Here is an 18,513-nt window from a genome sequence, read left to right as displayed (position 1 = left end):
CACAACGCGTTTTAAAGCGATGATAGTCATGAACCTATCAGAACTCCGCAATTAAGCATGCTTCTACGAGAGCAATCGTAGGATGAGTGACCTCCTGAGAAGTCTGGTTTGAGAAGCCAAAAGCAGACAATATTGTGTCATTGGGGGTGGGTCGTTACATCTACTTTATTAGATTAATGAACACTGACCCATCATCCTGGTCTGAGGAGGTTATAACATGACATTATGCAAATAGATGCTCTCCATTTCATTCAAAATGAAAAGGAGTTGGTCAGTGGAAAAAAGCAGAGGTAAAATTGTTTAAAAATTTAAAATAACAATTTTGCCCGTGGTTAATTGATTATTAACCTGACTGGCTCCTCAAATGAAATGGAGAGGATTCGTTTCCTGACATTAAAGGGCTTCCTAAGCCCCAATATTAGCCCAAAGAAATCTCGATAGGGTACCAAATACCAAGACCAAGCCCAAGGCCCAAGCCCAAGCCTTGATTCAACACACAAATCAAAACGAAAGCAAGCACACCAATTGTTCAACACAGGGAGAGCATCAGAGCGAAACAAGAAAAGTAGTAAGACATGGAAAGAAAAGAAGAAGACGAAGAAGAGATAGTTTGCTTAGATCAATCTTTCTTCATCAACGACGAGTAAGTCAATCTCTGTTGCTCCTTTTTTTTTTTTTTTTTATTGTTTTAAACTATAGAATACTTAGTAGATATGGTGTTCAAACGTGCAGTTACGAGCTGACTACATTTACATTTGGGTCTCAAGATATTCAGCTCTTTTGTCTCAATTCTGCTTCCAGTGAGTTTCTTCTTGTAGTATTTTAATTCCATACAGCAATCGTATTTGAGTTAGACCCATGTCAATTTTAATCTAATTCGATTAGAAGTTTTTTTTTTTTTTTTTTTTTGAGTGAAGAATGAATGAACTGAGCTTTAGGTAAAGTGAACAACTTCATAATTACGTTAGAGAAGACTAGTTTGCTTGTGACCATTGGATAAATTTTATTTCTTTACCTTTTGTTTGATGCATTTCTCATATTAATTTCCAAATGATTCAACTGGCAAGTTTAGCATGTTGATCTAGAATAGGCAGCAAAAATGGTTGCTGTTCTGGAAACTAAACACAAGACTTCCAAAAACATGTGGCGAGGTAGTTTTTTACTATGTAAAACCTGGGAAACTGTCGTGGGTTTTGTTAAATGAACCAATTTTCAGAAAATTTAGCAACAACACAGTTTTTTTTTCCTGCAGTTATGTTTTCATTATAAGAGTAAATGGCATAGTTGTCTTCATCAAGATACATCTTTTGGGCAATATAGGAGGAGATAAAGTCCAATTTTGAATGGGATTTTGTATTTTCTAATATCTATTCAAAGGGCATTAATTGTTCCTATTTTTCTTTCTTTTATACATTGCATTATGCGGGTGGCGGATTTTGAAACAACCCAACTAGATGAGCCCATAGTCAAACTCTAGGTACTATCAAATGGTTGTGTTTATCTATCACCCTTTGCATACTGACTGCGAAAGAAGAAGGGATCTCCATTAACAAATACTTCGTCAATTTCAAGCTCCCATATAGGAAAAAGATTTAGGTGCATAAAATAAATTATACGCCATGATAAATGGAGAAAGATATATTGGATTACAGATGGATAATGATATTTTTATAATTAATTTACTGTGAACTGTCATGTGACCAATGTTGACCAGAGTTGCCACATTATAAGATGAGATGACTGATCTTTCCAAAGGAGTAATCATTTCACTTGCATGTTTATGTGATGTTCCTTAATTTTTTTTATTTTTTTGGCTCTATTGGAGGAAGTTTGATTAATCTTTGATCCTGTGGATAGCTTAATACACAGTATTCCAAGCTTTTATATTGTCAGCATAGTGTCTTTGTCAAGCTTTTGTAGATGCAAGCTCTCCTAGAGTTGAAGTCAATTTTTCTTACTTCCTCTGTGATGATTTAAGGTTCTTCTGGCTTATCTTACAGAGTATATGTTTTCAAATTTCTCAAAAATTATCTTATTTTTCAAATCAAATGGTATTATGAATTGTATAACTAACTACTGTTCTTTTCTTTACTTAATTTTATTTTAGTTTAATCTTGGCCATGGTACTAACTATTCTTGAGACAGCCGATTTTGATTTGACCGGACAGTTGGTTTGGCCCGGCGCCATGCTTTTGAATGACTACCTTTCAAAGAATGCCAAGTTGCTACAAGGATGTTCTGTTATAGAATTAGGCTCTGGTGTTGGTAAGTAGTAATTTAAGAGTCTGGAGTCCGTTCTTAATCAGACACATACTCCATTAGTAATGCATCTCATGGTCAGGGATTGAGCATTTTGATATTGAAAAAGAAAAAGAAAAAAGAAGCTAATTAGATGATATTCACCAAAGTTAGACGATGACGAGAGAGGCAAAAAGGACCTGCTGCTTTGGGGTGTTGGGGAAGGGTTGGTTCATGGAATGCATTTGAGTGTTTTTTGTTTTAGTTGACTATCATACTTTGATTTTTATTTATTTTAAAAGAAAAATATTTTCTTTCATGAGATATGTGTTAGTGGAGAAGACTTCAATTTCACTACTTCAGAGAAATGTATAAATGTAAGTTATGTTTAATAACATACATTAGGCAAATATCAGGAGTATCTATTACCCATCCTCAAACAAATATGTGATCTCTAAAATACTTGATTTTGTTAAAAGTAGAAACGCTTGCATCCTTGTTGTTCTCATAAAAACATCGAGGGTGACATTCTTTCTTAAGGCACTAGTCTGATTCATGGACATTTGTATGCAGAACTAAGATCTCATGGCTTATTTTCTTTGTTTTCTTGTGTCTACTGGATTATGGTCTACACAGTATTTATTTCTTTCCCCATACATCTTGTAAGGTATTTTAATTAGATTTATTATGGTTCAGTTAGACCTTGGTGCCATAACAGGGTTTCTGCCATTGAATTACAGGAATTACTGGGATACTTTGCAGTAGATTTTGTCGTGATGTTGTGTTAACAGACCATAATGATGAAGTGCTAAAGGCAAGATCATGAAGTTAAATTTCAGTGTTTTCACGTTTGGTAGGTTATCTCTAGTCTTGACTATTTATGCTACCTGTCTCAGATATTGAAGAAAAATATAGAGCTGCATGCATCTCCTGAAAATCCAAATTGTTGTGCTGGTGAGGGAAATAAACCCAAAATGGAAGATATATGATCAGATTACCTGATATCTTTTTTGTTTCTAATTTCCTGTATGCAGGATTAGTAGCTGAGAAGCTAGAATGGGGAAATTCTGATCAGATCAACCAAATTCTAAATAAGCATTCAGGAGGGTTTGATTTAGTTCTTGGAGCTGACATTTATATCCTTATCCTTAATTGTTTCATTCATTTTTTCAAAAAATAAATTGAAAAAGGTGTGCACATAAGCCAGGAATTGGTCAGGTGTGCAGTTCACATAAAATGGAAGTAAATCTGTGAGCTTGGCTGGTTGGAACACCACAAAAGCAATCCATATCCTTCTCAAAGGATGTAAAATTTAATCTATTATGTTAGTCATAGCACTTGTATGAGGCTGTCTTTTTCTTCTTAACAATATTATATCTTTCATTGCATTTGTCCTTTTTTTCTCTCTCTTATCAGACTTATCACTTTTGTTGTTGCTTCTGCTTTTGCACCTTTGATATCAGAAATATATATCTGACCAACTATCATAAGCTTTGGCTGGTAAAACATCTCTGTACCTATATCATGCAATCATAACTTACATATCTGTCTTAAGCAGGACTGTGATTTTAATTTTTCCAAACTTCATAACTTGCCCATATAACGGATATCAAAGTCGGATGACTTTATTATTGCGTAAGGATACTAGCTCACTTTTCCACCTTAAGTGTACGTTGATGGTTATCTTTAAAAGGTACTGGCTGCTTTAAGTGTTGTTACTTGACTAGGAAACCAGACATTTGCATTTCATCTTACCTTGGCACCTTTACATTTCCGTTTTGGCAATATTAGGAGAAGAAATGTTTAGGGAGAACGAAAAAACAAAAGTGAAAAAATCCTTGACAATATTTAAGCTTTCAACAGTCCAGCATTCCTTTGCTTTTTGACACAGTGAAGCAGCTTCTTCAAATAAGGGGGAAAGGACAGTGCAAATTCATACTTGCCTACGTATCCCGATTTAAGATGTAAGTGATTCATCATGTTGTGATTTTCTTCACAATGTCCAACCAAGGTTTGTGGATGCTTCATCCAACGAATTTTGTAGAAGAAAGACTAATATTGACTTCAATGTCACTGAATATTTTGTTATAAACCCCCTTGCACCATGCAGATTCCATCATTTATATACTCACCTAATGATACTGACATAAGTTATTGTTGAAAACCTCTAGGAATAGAACTTATATAGTTCAAGGCCTAAGGCATATTTTGGTCTGATGCAGGTCCTGGATTAATTTGAGAAAAACTCCCCATGAAAATTAGTTGGCTGCTTTTCTAAAATCTGGCCAACCTTTATTACGAAAATTATGCAGAAACGTGGAAGATCTGACCTATTAGGTATCCTTTTTATATTATGAATGCTGTGGAATAAGAATGTGGTAGAACTTTTGGACATTAGAAGGATTTACAGAAACTCCTCTCACCCGCTTTCTTTGATTAATCATCCCCTTACAAGGATTTAATCCAAGCTCGGGATCCCTCATTGTAAATGCCCTTCCATGAATGTTCACTGTTTAATTGTGGTACCCAGATTGGATTATGAAGGCATTGCATGAATGTGTAGAGTCCCGCATTGAGTATGTGTCCAAGTCGAACTAGGTCATATAAGCGATTATGGGAAACTCTAATTGTGACTAGTCCTTTTAGGTCTCGTACAAATGTGACTAGCGTATCTCTGGACCGCGACATCCATGCTTGTGAATTTGTTGGAACTTTCAGTAATCTTTACTGAATGCTAATCCCAATAATTGAAGTATGAGTTCTTCTGAATTGGAGCCCCTTTTTTTTGTTGGGGGGGTGGGGGTGGGGAGAGATACCTGTGTAAGAGTAGAAGGCCATCAAAACATTGTTGCTATTTAAAGTTCACGATTTTATCAATTTATTTAATCTTTTGCCAGCTGTAGCTATTTTTTATTGATTTCTCCCTTGAAGTTGACCTGCTAAGCTTTTCTCAAAATTCTTTTTTCTTACATGTTCATTTTTCTGTCTGCAGCATGGATTCATTGGTTATTAGTGAAGGTACTCGGCTTGGGATGCAAATAACTGAAGTAGCTGGGACTCGATGTGTTGTTAGAAATCATGATGGAGTCATCTTTGAGGTCACCCTTCAAGAGGAGCATGAGAAACATTCTGGTACACAATTTTCACAGGCAATGTGACCATGTGAAGATGGAGCAAATGACAGAAACCCTTGCTTTTGAGGGCAGAGGAATTCTGGATGAGCCATTAGTAAACCCTAGGCAAAAGCAGAGAATTCATATTTTTAATGAAATTTGGCTTTAAATGGCCATTTGAGCTAATTATGAAATCAGTTAGTAAGTCCGTTGTTTTTGCTCCATTGATCAATGGGTCCGGAAAATTAGAACACAAATAATTAGAGAGACAGAGAAAAGAGATCTGTCACTGGGGAGCATTCTATTAAGGTCCAGAAGTCTTTTCCTTTTTCCCTAACCACATCTCAGGGCCATTACGGCAAAACTTATCAATGCATTCAAAAATTTCCGCCAAATTGACATGCGTTTAAAATGCAATTACATGTTCTATTAAAGATGCATATGAAAACCACATACATTTTGCTCTCAGTTTAACGGGCTGGGTTGGATAAAATTACTCCTACCCTATTTGGAGAAAACTTTGAATCATTTTATCATGTGGTTCATATAGCCTAAAACTTCCACAATCGATGATGCACATCATCTGGCTGTGACTAGTTGATCTCATATGATTCATATAGCTGAAAACCTCACAACTGATGATGCATGTCGTCTCCTCTTTTTTGTTAAGTAGATTGAATTTGATTAAATGATCAGCAGGAAAGTATACAAACACGAACCTCTCTTAGTTTGTAAGGGAAGCTCAAAAGTAAAACAACTTGACACAACAAAATCTAATCAATCGTTTTAACAGCCATGTAAACTATCAAAAGTATACAAGCTTCCCTTATTTGAGATGAGTAATGCTAAAAGTCTCTCATGCGTCCCTCCAAAAATGAGATGCCTTTTAAAAGTCACTATTAGGCTTATGATTAATCACTATTGAATTTTGATTAAATTGTGAATTTAAAAACTACATCATTTTTAGAGAAACGCAAGAATAACACATAAAAAACTTATAGAATTACTCATTTGAGAGCATATCAACACTTCCATGATATACTTTTGCACCATCCTCATGAATAAATTATATTGAGTAATTGCTTCAGTTTTTAAAGCCGTTTTTCTTTTGGCCAAAAGTTTTGAAATCTTTTCACAAGATCCAGCTTCCTTCATCCTCATATCATGCCACTTCAGCTGATTCAATCCAGCTTCCTTCATCCTCTTACTATGCTATCTCTCTCTTTATTTTGATCTTCATTCTTCTCTCATTCGCTTTCTTGTCTAACCTAATCTTTGTTGCTCCTTTTGTTCGCTTGTTGGCACCCCAAACCTATGAAGAAAAAACACTTGATCCCAACAAAAACGCTTATGCAGTTCCAAACATTTTTCAACTGAATTCTACATGATTAAACATCACTAAGGCGGGTGAGGAGTACAATAAAGCCAACTAGCATTATCCAATTCCCTCACCTCGTCCACAAGCTCTTTCACTGAAAAATTGACAACTCTTTTCCCATTCTTTTCCATGGAAGGGATATGTTCCAACCACAGACCATTATTTCATTGGTAGAGAAGCAAGGATGCTTTTCTCTCTTCCAACAACACAAATTCACCCTTTGCCAACTAGATTCAACATAACTGAACATCAACTTAAAGTGGGGTGAGGAGTCCAACAAATAGCCAATTAGCAATTTAGCATTATCCCATTTCCCTACTTCTTACCCTGCTTATTTGAGAAATTGAGGACTCCCTTCTCGTTCTCTTCCAAGGAAGATATGTATTCCAATCCTATATCAATTCTTTATGACTACTGCTTTGGAAAATATTAACCCAAGCTGCAGGCTTTATCTCTCCTCCCAGATTACCCAGAAAAGCTTTACAGCAGCAACACCTTGATTAGATCCAATGATAGTCTCCCACTCAGTCCACTATGAACTCCACTTCAGATCATCCCTTCAATTAACTTCATCGCTCTCACTTTTTAGCAGCTGTATAACAAGTTCTTCATCTCCATATCCTCAACTTCATTAGTTCAATGGTTCTTCAATGAAAACTCAGAAGAAGTGAATAAATCAACAAATAACTAAATCAAATTCAAGCTCCTTTTCCTTCTTTTCCTTACCATGCCCAAAAGTAATCTCGATCTCCTCCTGCAACAATTCAATTCAGAAAATAGAGATGAAAAAATTAAAGAAAAAAAGCACATGTAAGGAGCAGGAGGAAAGAAAAATGAGGACAGAAACCAGAAAATGAAATGCAGAAAACCAAGCATATTTTGGGGAAACAAATAAAAAAAATAAAAAATTCAGAGTTTTGGGTTGAAAAAGGAGAGGTCAAAGAAAAATTTGCAGCAATCCAAAGAAAAAATAAATATCTCAAACACCATCATAGAGAAAGAGCAAAAAGAAAAATCTTCGAGCTTACATTGATTGGCACACCGCCCTTGCTAAGTTGCTATCATGTCCAAAAGGATACTCACCTCTTGCAACCCACTGCAGTGCAATTCTATTTGGCTTGTGCTTTTTATTGCAATCTCATTCACCTCATCAAAGAATTGTTTGTCAATTCAAGTAGTTGAAAACAGATTTTCACATTCAATCTCATCTTATTTTGGAGTTTAGAATAAAACTCATGTCCTTTATGATTATTTTGTTTTAGTTACCTAAACTGGAAATCATAATCTAGTGCATAAAAGACATTGAGAGAGCAATTAAATGGCGAGAATGTTAGCCCTTACTTCAAAAGGAAAGACTTTGTCATTGGAATATCTAATAGTGCTTTAATGATTCAGATATGCAGAATTACAATGGGATGTACATGATGGGATCCCAATCCCACAAAATCAGTATATGATTAGTAAAAAATGGTTATACCAGTCTTTTACCAGGTATCATGAATCTGAGAGAAACACCAAAGCTCTAAAAAAACGAATCTTTTAAGCTGCTTTTTAATCAGTCCAATTCAATAACTAATTCCACCGCATGCTTTCAGAGAATTGAGACCTCAGACATTAAAATATGGATGAAGTTAAAGACAGATTTCTGGGCAATTTGCGAATATTAAGGCACCAACTCCTCTAATATACATGATGAATTTAACTTCTTCAGGCCCTTGCCATAGGCAGCAATGAGTAAAGCCTCAGCCCTACCTGCAAATTTCAGGAAATCAATCAAAAACAGAAGTATATGGGAAAACAATCTATGATCAGTAAGCAAAACACATTTTTTACTCAGTATTTTGAAGAGGTACCAATAGAAAATCAATTTCTAACACTTTGTCTTTCCAGAACAGTGCAGTCACTTGGTTCTCCAGTCCCATATAAGGCAACATTTATTCTGTGAACTAAGTGTAGGTTAAAGTCCTAACCATGTTGTATAGGCCTTGAACAAAACAATAGTATGACATGCATGAAAGTGCAGAATGAGTTTATTATGTTCTTAAACATGCTGTCACTGAGGAGTTGCAAGCGTTCCCCTTTGCCATCATGAACAAAATGGTCACTTTCAGCTATGCTAAATACCTTAAGGAGTCACTTCTTGGTAGTTTTTGGTTGGGTTCTCCAAGGACGCAAAAATCATACTATCTTTACAAACTGTTCTTGACAGTTCTGCAAAATGTATGGAGGAACAAGAACATTTTTAAGCAGAAGGATACACCTTTTAAGGAATTCAAGAAAAGGGTTGTTGACAATAATATATATGCACTCATGTCAGCTGGAACTGTCAGTATCAAAATTGTTTTTCTGTGATGAGTTTATAGCACTAGCTCAAATTAGCTTTTTGTGTGTGTTATCTCCTCTTTTTGGTACTGCTCTCAAACATACACAGAATAAATTTCCATTTAAACAAAGGAGACAGTAAGACTACCATGGTCCTTTTTTCTTTTCAGGAGGGGACTCAACGTTGGAAATAATGTGGATGCAACTCTCCGGCTATCGTCCTGTTGAGTCAAAATGCACCATCTATATTGAGTAAAAGGAAGCTGATAATGTTACGTTTGATGTAAAAATAAATATAACCGAACAGTTTAAAACAAAAGACAAAGCCAGCATAAAGTGATTGAAAGTAATATTGAAAGCAAATCAAAATAGTTAAATTGAAGATTCAAGAGGCCTGTACTGATTAACACAATGATAAATGAGCCAACTTCATTTTCAGGATAAATGGAACTGCATTAGATAACAATGAGAAAAGCCCATGCTAATGTGTAAGGCTAGGATCAAACCAACCTTTGAAGAACTCCTTCCAGAGAGTTCAAATTCGTTTTTCCATGACCGAGATGGCACCGGAACAACAGAAAATCCCGAGGCAACTAAGACCCCAATCCATAGTCCGTACCCAAATCCTCCACTCCACCACCCCTTCACTCAAAAAAGGAAAATATCGTAAGCATTAAGTATGAAAAATTGGTATTACTTTGAAGAGCTGCTTGCAACTAGTAATCTGTCAAGGCCTCAATGAAAATCAGTTACAAAGTTTCGATATTTTAGAAATTTCAACCAATGTGAGCTACATCATACATGAATATTGTTCTGCATATTTCAGTTTCTGCTTCGTACACTTATAAGCTGTACAAAGTCTTACAATTGTTTAAAGATTTTATTGAACTAAGGTCATCTTCTTTAGAGCTTAAAGACATCTTCTCCGATGTCAGTTTATTGGAACGGAGAGCAACGCTATGTTCTCTCTCCTAAAGACAACTAAAGAGTCCCCCATGGCCCCATGGCTGTCGAGGAGGAGGAAGTGAAACCCACTCCCTCCTCCTCCCCTTTTCCCTTTGCTCCCCTCCTCTTCCTCTCCCTTCCCTTTCTCGCCTCTACTGATGCTCGAACTGCCTCTTCAGATGCCCTATTTGCCTCTTTTGAGGTCTTATCCATCGCCTTTTGGCAATTTTTATCTCAATACACCAGCTCTACCCGCCCCCTTTCCACTGCCAACCGCTCAGACTCCACCTTTTCCAGCTGTTTCCATCCGCAGATCCACTACTTCTTTAAAGTTTTTGAATTTAGGTTTTTCAATCTCAGATCAGTCAACTTCAGAAAGTTCCATACTCAGACGCGCCACTCCACCTTGCTCTCCGGCCTCATCGCTTCCATCCGCCACTAGCCCCATCTCTTTCTGGCCAGCACGCGCCAGCGAGTAGATCTCACTCGCTGGCGCATGATAGACACGCATCGACGCGTGGACAGCCCCCCGCTGCACATGTTGCCTCCTGCCGCCGTCTTTTGCCATTGCCATGGGTCTCCTATAGTGGTCTTCTCTCTTCCGGCCATTTTATGCCAGAGCGTGACCACCACACGCCGGAGCACGTCCTCCTTGTGCTGGCATGTGGGATCAAAGAAGGCCTTGATGCCGGTCTTGCCTTGTTGCTTCTATTTTTTCTGGGTTTTTTTTTTGTTGTCGTATTTTTGTTCTTAAAATTATGTATTTTTTTTTTTGTACCCCTATGTTGGCTCCGATTTGACCTTCATCAGTGTTTTCTCCGATGTGGTGGTTCGCCTCCGGGTGTGCTGCTGCAAATGTTTCTTTGCTAGGTTACAATTTGGGTTATTGGACCTTTCGAGATCTGTGGCCCTTCTTGTGCCTCTTGGTTGTGCCATTCCTGGTGTGCCTTGTCAAATCGCCTTAATTGGCGGCCAATTTTCTTGATATTTGTGCCAGGAATTTATAGGATCGCGTCATTAATTTGATGCATTCCCTTTTATTTTTGCATTGATGAGGTTATTTTGTTGGGTTGCACAACCCTTTGTTGTTCTTTATTGTAATTCCTTTGTTGATGTACTTATAAAAAAAATTTAAGAAAAAAAAAAAGAGGACATCTTCTACCGACAGTATACTTGGATGGATAATCCTGGCCACACCCATCATGTTTCCTTTTCTTAATGTCTCTCTCTTGTATACAACTTGGACACATCAGTAAGGCCTATGGCAAGCCTCTAATGTATTTCTTTTACTCCCAAAAAATGGGAGGCCAATTACTTATAAAAAAAAAAAAAATTTAAAAAAAGGGATGCCATCAATTGGATGCAAATTTTTCAAAAAGTTTGATTCTAAAATGGAAAACTGAGAGATTATCCACCTTTGACTAGTACAGGTCCTTGGTATGCTTTTCTTTTTTAAAATAATGTCATATCATTGAAAAAGCGCAGACGTGCACAAGTCCTTGGTACGTGGGCCTTGGCCATTTCTAATAAGTTAAGCTACTTATAGGAAAAGGACTGCACATTTAAATTTACTTTGATACAATATAATAAGACAAATTTGAAATTGGATTCTCCAGCTCGACTTGTTTTTTAGTATTTGAATTAATTACTTTTGAAATTTGTAATAATCTCAAACTTCTAGTCTTCATATCGGTTGAGTAGCAACATTCACTTTAATGAGAAAAACTCACTAAATGTCTAGCAGTATTGCCATTTTCAAAAGTGAGATGTTAATATAAGAGCAATAATGAAACATAGTCAGGAATATTATGCTTAAGGCAGTTTAGACATGTAGAAAGAACCCAATCACCTATGGAACAGTAGGTGGAAGAGATGGGTGACTAGAAAAAAAATAATCTTCTGGACCTTAAATGGTTGTGACTGGAAAACAAGGCAGTTTGAATAACAATGGCTATGACACACTTTCCACTCACTAACAAATTCCTCTTCTAAGCATTAGGGTAAGTCTAAACATAATTAATTCTAAACGGAACTTTTTTGAGTGGAAAAGTCAAAAAGTATCAAGAGAGGATGATAAGTAGCTGTGGAGTTAACATCTTTAAACTAGATTGCACTAGCACAGTAGTGCATTATATCAAATGAGAGAGTCTGGGTTCGTTTTACAAAACTTTTAAGAGGATATTTTTTCTTTTTGGTTGTGATGTGATATAAAGGTGAAGTTTTGAGTGTTTTGTGTTTTGAGTTATTTGTTAATGCTTTTGCTATTTTGCTAAAAAGCAAAAAGCTACCCTAAAAACCGGTGCCAAACGAGCCCTCTGTCTTCCCCCCTCCCAGCGAGCATGATGGAATTAGCTCATTTCTTTTGGTCAAAGGAGGAGATTAGCAAGATTCTCTAGCACTATCATTTGAGAGAATAGTAAGGTAACACCACACATGAAATTAATAGGCTTTCAAGAACAAACAACAACAGAAACAATGACCAAGAGCAAGTGATTAAAAGAATATGACAGCACTAGTAAAGCAAAAAAATAATCTTCCGTTGAGAGGGGCCAAAAGAAACCTGTTTGCCATCCTGTGGATAAGGAATTGATTGTTCTATATATGCAGTAGTTCCTGAAAATAAAACAGTCAGTTCATTAGAAAAATAATACTCAAGCTTTTATAGCAATAAAGCACCCATATAAGCGTGATTTTAAGAAGATTGCTTCAATAACTAACCAATGAAAACAAGATATCTTGCCAACTGGGTATTCCACATCACAGGAAGATCCTAAAGCATTGTCATAGTTATCATGGATACTAATCTTCATGAATTTATCAGATATAACAAAAACGAGGCTCTAGTAATGTCCTTCAGAACAAAGAAGTAGAGAGTAGCAGATAGACCACCAAATTGGGGTACAAAAAAATATCACACTCTAGCCCTCGTCCTCACATGAAATTTTATCCAATCTCACAACAAACATTTTTCCAAAACAAGTCTTGTGAGATTCATTCACCTCAATTAAGAATCAATGCTTCCCACAGCAAGTGAGGGAGAATATATGCCTCTCCTCTTGGTTAAGCCAGCTGGCTAAGAGTAAATTAAACCAGAAAACCAAAAGAAAGAAGGATAGAAAAGCAATATAAATTATTGACGTGTTAATACTAGTCTGCATTTAGTACTATATTTCAGGAATAGAGAGCAGTCAGATACTCCAATCTTTAAGGCTATATAGATCCACCACGAAACATGAAAAGAGGCTAAAGCATTGAGCTGAACCTCAGTGCTAAAATAAAAACAAAAACAAAACAGATACCGAAGGGAGCATCGAGACTTCGAAGCAACTGAACAATAGACTTGACATCTAAACGTCGTCGAACTCTTTTCCCAACCAGTACTTGCAAGTGTGGAGAGTCAAATACCTGTAGCATTAGACCAATAATAATAATTATAATCAGAGAAGTATATATTTGAGCCTGAGAAACTTCTGGTCCACTGGGCCTGTAAACAGTGTTATTGCACCAGAAAAAGTAGCAAGTAATAAAACCAAAAGCAAATAAAACACCTAAACATGATAGGTTGAATTTCTTCTCATGAAAAAACACGACTGAAAAGTGCAGAACTGCCACTACAAACAAGAAAATTATAGCCATAAAAGGCATGAAAAATTAATAAAATGGGATTTTCGTTTTTCTTTTTTCTTTTTTATCATTTAAAACAATTTGAGAGGTCATTCACCCAGATCTTATTAGATGTTCTTTTCATTTTTAGAAAGTAATCAAAATTTTACTGAAGAAAATGAGAAATAAGCCAAGTACACTGGAGTGACATAGTAAAAATGGAAGAAGGTTAAAAAAAGAATGATAAGAGATACTACTAAAGGTACTCATCCAATCATATATGATTTTAGAAATAAAGAGTTAAAAACATTCAAATTAAGCTCACACCATTGAAAGATTGCGCTCTTGCCACGTAGGCCATGTGATGCAAGGTAGTATTTTACACCAAATCTTGTAGCAACTGTTGCCACCATCTCTATAATTGTTGTGGGCATTTCCCAGTATTCCCCAATTGGGGACAGTACTAGTGACCATAAAGCCCTTGTGATGAAATGAACTAAAAAGAAAAACCATGCCTTTAATTTAAAAAGTAATAATAAACACTCCACATACAGCTTTTTTCAGAAGTGATGCTGAGAAATACAGATTAATGATTCTGACATAAAAAAGAAATAAAGAAAAAAGAAACCTACAAGTAGATGAAGCAATCTGTCTTGATTACACAATATTCCTTTCAATTTTAAAATGTGTTTCTGTTTTTAATTTCTACTTCTATGGTTGCCCAATTTTTTTTATACAAGTAGTCGAATTTTATTAAAAAACCAATGGTGCTTGATTTAAAAAACCACTTCTATGGTTGTTCGATTATGCTTTCTATTCAAAGTAAAAACAGAAAAGTCCCAGAACTGACTCCCTACCAGGAATGTAAACAAGCCAGGTTAAGCCAAGTAGTGATTGCTGCTCAAGCCCAGGTCACTAATCTATGATTGACTTTGAGCTAGCTTTCTAAACTAATTTTGAGTAGCACGACTATTTAGATCAAATAACTAAGCAAATCAAAACAGTACTTTGCTCAAGATTGGCTCACTTATCTTACAAACTTTCATCAGTAGCATGAAGACCACCTTACGAAAGAAGGGTAAGCAGTTCTGTAGTCATACAATCCTACTTCTTTACAACTTGAATCCAAGGAAGCCCGACACAGATAATGTAAGAGAACCCACCTTATAATCATAATCCACAGCAAACGCCTTTTGTTTTTCATTCATAAGTGAGAAATCAATTCTAAAAGCACAAAGGGGTCAATGGAACCCTATCTAAGTCCTAATCTTCAAGGGATTAAAATAATTATAAGGAGAAGGGAAAGAATAACAATTAGATCTCGCCGATGCCCCAAAAAGTGATATCAAGAACAAACTTTAATTTAATAAATGAAACTTGACCCCCTCAAAGGTCTAGCATTTCTTTCTCACAAAATTCAAAATATACTACATAAGTAAATGGTATTCCAAATCACACTGTATCGTTCACAAAATACAAAGTTATTATCTACAAAGCAAAGATATGGAATAATAGGCCTCTACAAGGGTCAAGAGAAAAACAACCATAATGAATAAGAAAGCTCCAGAGCTACCAAAATAACCATCATAAGACGCAAATGAATGAAAAGAAAAAAAGAATGTCCAACTCCATTTCTCATCAAAATCCATCTTCAGCACTGCACAATTCAAAATCCCAAATTGACATCATAAGTGTAAACTCTCTTGGCGTGCCATAACAACATGCTTGGTCTACCTAAATGCTCTTTTAGAACGCAAGCATGGATTGTCAATAAGGACCAAAACTATTCTACACCAACTTCCCACATTAAACACTTTGGTCAATATATATACCCACCCAGAAGAGCAAAACAATATATTTCTTAAATTTTTCGAAGAAAAATATCCTTTAAGAAAAAATTGAAAATTGAAGGCAACCCATTTACTTACCTGAGCAGAAGAACCGGACTCGACGCTTTTCAAGAGCGCCAATGCGCCATTAAGATCTGGGTCGATGCCCACAACCCAATCCAAAGCCGCATTGGTCCCATTGCCATTCAAAGGGTCGGACCCATGGGGACAAGGGCAGGTGAGGGAATCCAACCAGTTCTCCTTGAGCTGGGCAGCGGTGTCCTTAACAACCCTGTCCCTAACACCGTTACGTGAAAGAGCAGTTTTTGCTTTTCTTGGAGAAAGAATTGGAGGTTGGTCGGAAGTGAGTGGAGTTAGAGAAGAGGTACAGAAGAAGGCTTTGAGTTTGGAGGAGTAGAAGGTTGGTTTGAGTTTGGAGGAGAGTGAGTTCATGAAATAGGCTGGCGTTGGTTGCTGGTGTGCTCTGATTTGAAGGGACTCCATTCCATCAAAAACCCCAAAACTCCCAGAGACAGAGGGAGAGACTTCATAACAGAGTTGTCAGTTGAGTGAGGATTGTACTTTACATGTTTTTTTTTTTTAACGATTTTTTTTTTAAATGAAAATTTTTAATTTCTTAAAAAAAAAAAACAAAAATTTTAATTTAAGAAAAAAAAAATACAAAAACTTTTGAAAATTTTCTTTTAATTTGTAAATTTGGTCATCCTTGATTTTTATGTTATTTCTGTTCTAATCTTTTATAGTTTTATTTTTTTTAATTTTTTTTAATTTTTTTTAATTTATTAAGGGTATTTTCATCGTTAAGAGAACACCGACAATTTTTAATAGTTTGAAAAGAACATTGTCTAAATTAAAAGTTTAAAGAGAACATTGTCAATTGAGTAGTAGTTTAAAAGGGGTACGTGAACTTTACCAAAATATGTTAAAAAATAAAAGATATTTCCTTTTGCAAATTACATGAATGGATATGTAAATAAATGAATAAAATCTCTAAATCTTATCAAAGGATCTCCAAGAATTTGAAATCATTCGAAGGAAAAAATATATGATTTTTTTTTTCTTTAAATGTGATTTTTAAAGCAAATTATTATAAACAAAAAAATAAAATAAAATAAAATAAAATAAAATTGAAACGTTAAAACAAAAACTATGCAAAGTAAGATGGATCCAAAATGGGCAAGAGGCAACTCATATCCCAAACTATAAAAACAAGTATTAGTCGCTATTACAACAACATAAATCTTTTTGTCCCCGCTGTTGCCTCCCACTCCCCATCGCCACCTCACGCGCCTTCACCTAGCCATCATCCTCGTCTTTGCCATTTTCGTTGTTGGTGCTGCTGGTTTTTGGGTTTGATGATTTATTTGTGCTTTTTTTTTTTTTTTTTTTTTTTTTGCTATTGTTATTACTTAACTGGTGTTAAGGTAGGGTTGAAGGATATTTTGAGGATCATGTCCATATCTGCTTTGTAGGATTGAAGGATATTTCGAAGGTTAAGCTCCTATCTGCATCTCTTGTACTTTAAGTTCGGATATAGTTAAAGGGTCTTGCGATAGTCATGCATCTATCACGCTTTGTCTAATTGCTTCTAATGATGGCTACTTTTCTTAGTGTTTGTGTCAAGAATCTGTAGAGTCACGTCATTCATTTAATGCGTTCTTTTTTTTTATTATTTCTATTTACTATGGTTGTTTTGGGGCTTATTATTGAGTTGTTTGGCCTTTCTTCTTTCTTTCTTTCTTTTTTTTGTTCTTCTTTGATGTACTTACAATTTTATTTTATTTTTTTAAAAAAAATAATAGCATGGGCAAGAGGGAATTCACACTTGTTCCGCAAAGGTCTAGTAGGGGAATTAGGTGAAAATGAGAGAGAGAGAGAGAGAGAGAGAGAGAGAAGATTGCTAATTCTTTCTTTTAGAATAATGTTAGGTGAGACTTGAATGGAAAAAGAGACTGATGAACTTGAAATCTGTTCAGTTACTGGATCAGACTACTGCTTTCCTTGTGGAGCTCTTCCCAAATGCTCTAACTTTCTGCATTCAGCACCAGTCGATCTTCCCTAGCTACTTCTCTTCTCTCTCAGCTTTCTTCTCTTTGCATTCTACTATATATGTCAGTTTTCTTTCATCTTCTATTGTATTTGCTTTCAACCTTCCTTTTTGCTTATGGCCCAAAACCCTTCTGTCGTCATAGAACACTAATCTACAGTTTTTCCTTGCCTTGTTAAATTTTGAATTTTGCCAAAATTTATTTTTCTAGCTTGGTAGTTTTATAAATTCTCATTTTACCTTTTAATTAGTCAAATTGAAAGTTCATAGATTCATATTGTTTAGCTTGCTATTAGTCCATAAAGTTGTAATTTTCTACAACATGATCACAGTTTTCCATTGACAAATCTAATGATTAAAATCCTCTAAAGTTCTAAGCAAAGTGAAAATATAATCACTTAGCACACGCGAGAAGAAGTTTAGTGCCTTATTAATAAAAACATAGACTAAGAGAATGAGAAAGAACCCCCGGCGACCCCTCCCCCACCAAAAAAACCACATAGGATTGTGGAAGATTTGGGAGCTTTACTGCTTTGTTACAAGGATTCATAATTACCTTCAGTCATATTCTTTCAAGTGAATTGATCCAATAGCCTTGGCAGCATAAATCTGAAAATATTTTAGAAGAGAGAGATATCTTCTAACCTATGGCTAGGCCTAATTGTGCTTTCAAGCCCATATTGATGGAACACGTGCTCTTTATTTATAGGCCAGGAATAAGAGTCTAAATAAAAATTAATTCTGATATCAATTCCACAAATAATTTCTTATTTGAAATAAATTACCTAACGTCTTAAATTTGTGATTAATAAACCCACACTAAATATCATCTAGCATATGGGTCACACTTTATTGGGAAATTTTTTACATATTTTTCATTGACGTGTACAACTTTATAGAGAATTGGGGTTATTTTTCACCGGTTGCCTAGCTAGTTTTAAAACCTTCTCTTTTATATATATAGACCTAAAAATTAGGTTTGACCTCTCATTCATATTATGGTCCTTCCATGAAAAA

General features: G+C 35.6%; 2 protein-coding genes across 7 annotated transcripts; one reads left to right on the top strand and one right to left on the bottom strand.

Moving 5' to 3' along the window:
* The first annotated feature begins 531 nt into the window (after positions 1–531).
* Positions 532–5,537, top strand: LOC133877804 (uncharacterized). Its single transcript, XM_062316220.1, has 8 exons — positions 532–643; positions 733–800; positions 2,146–2,265; positions 2,979–3,052; positions 3,135–3,192; positions 3,273–3,374; positions 4,091–4,202; positions 5,231–5,537. The coding sequence occupies exons 1-8, from the start codon at positions 576–578 to the stop codon at positions 5,394–5,396; spliced, it is 768 nt and encodes a 255-aa protein (XP_062172204.1). The 5' UTR covers positions 532–575; the 3' UTR covers positions 5,397–5,537.
* Positions 5,538–8,066: 2,529 nt separating this feature from the next.
* Positions 8,067–15,997, bottom strand: LOC133877803 (Holliday junction resolvase MOC1, chloroplastic-like). 6 transcript variants are annotated; one of them, XM_062316217.1, is made up of 7 exons: positions 15,528–15,997; positions 13,296–13,401; positions 12,557–12,609; positions 9,562–9,693; positions 9,200–9,272; positions 8,854–8,940; positions 8,067–8,481 (listed from the first exon to the last, which is right to left on the bottom strand). In XM_062316217.1, the coding sequence occupies exons 1-6, from the start codon at positions 15,930–15,932 to the stop codon at positions 8,855–8,857; spliced, it is 855 nt and encodes a 284-aa protein (XP_062172201.1). In that variant the 5' UTR covers positions 15,933–15,997; the 3' UTR covers positions 8,067–8,481; position 8,854. The 6 variants fall into 6 exon arrangements, 3 of the variants coding, with proteins under 3 accessions (XP_062172201.1, XP_062172200.1, XP_062172203.1); XR_009901777.1 differs by lacking the exon at positions 8,854–8,940 and adding an exon at positions 12,715–12,766 and having other exon boundaries at positions 8,417–8,481; XR_009901778.1 differs by lacking the exon at positions 8,067–8,481 and adding an exon at positions 12,715–12,766 and having other exon boundaries at positions 8,876–8,940.
* Positions 15,998–18,513: the final 2,516 nt, after the last annotated feature.

The sequence above is a fragment of the Alnus glutinosa genome, chromosome 9 (genome assembly GCF_958979055.1).
Source record: "Alnus glutinosa chromosome 9, dhAlnGlut1.1, whole genome shotgun sequence".
NCBI classification, from domain to species: domain Eukaryota; kingdom Viridiplantae; phylum Streptophyta; class Magnoliopsida; order Fagales; family Betulaceae; genus Alnus; species Alnus glutinosa.
Note: the sequence above shows the minus strand (reverse complement) of the source record. Positions and strands in the feature narration are given on the sequence as shown.

Bases quoted from the DNA above. Each gene is read 5' to 3' on its own strand.
- LOC133877804 (XM_062316220.1), top strand. From the start codon at position 576: ATGGAAAGAAAAGAAGAAGACGAAGAAGAGATAGTTTGCTTAGATCAA. The intron at 644-732 runs GTAAGTCAATCT...TCAAACGTGCAG, and splicing joins TCTTTCTTCATCAACGACGA to TTACGAGCTGACTACATTTA. The intron at 4,203-5,230 runs GTAAGTGATTCA...TTCTGTCTGCAG, and splicing joins TACGTATCCCGATTTAAGAT to CATGGATTCATTGGTTATTA.
- LOC133877803 (XM_062316216.1), bottom strand. From the start codon at position 15,932: ATGGAGTCCCTTCAAATCAGAGCACACCAGCAACCAACGCCAGCCTAT. The intron at 13,402-15,527 runs GTAAGTAAATGG...CTAATGCTACAG, and splicing joins AGTCCGGTTCTTCTGCTCAG to GTATTTGACTCTCCACACTT. The intron at 8,482-9,199 runs GTAGTCTTACTG...TGAAATTTGCAG, and splicing joins GAAAAGAAAAAAGGACCATG to GTAGGGCTGAGGCTTTACTC.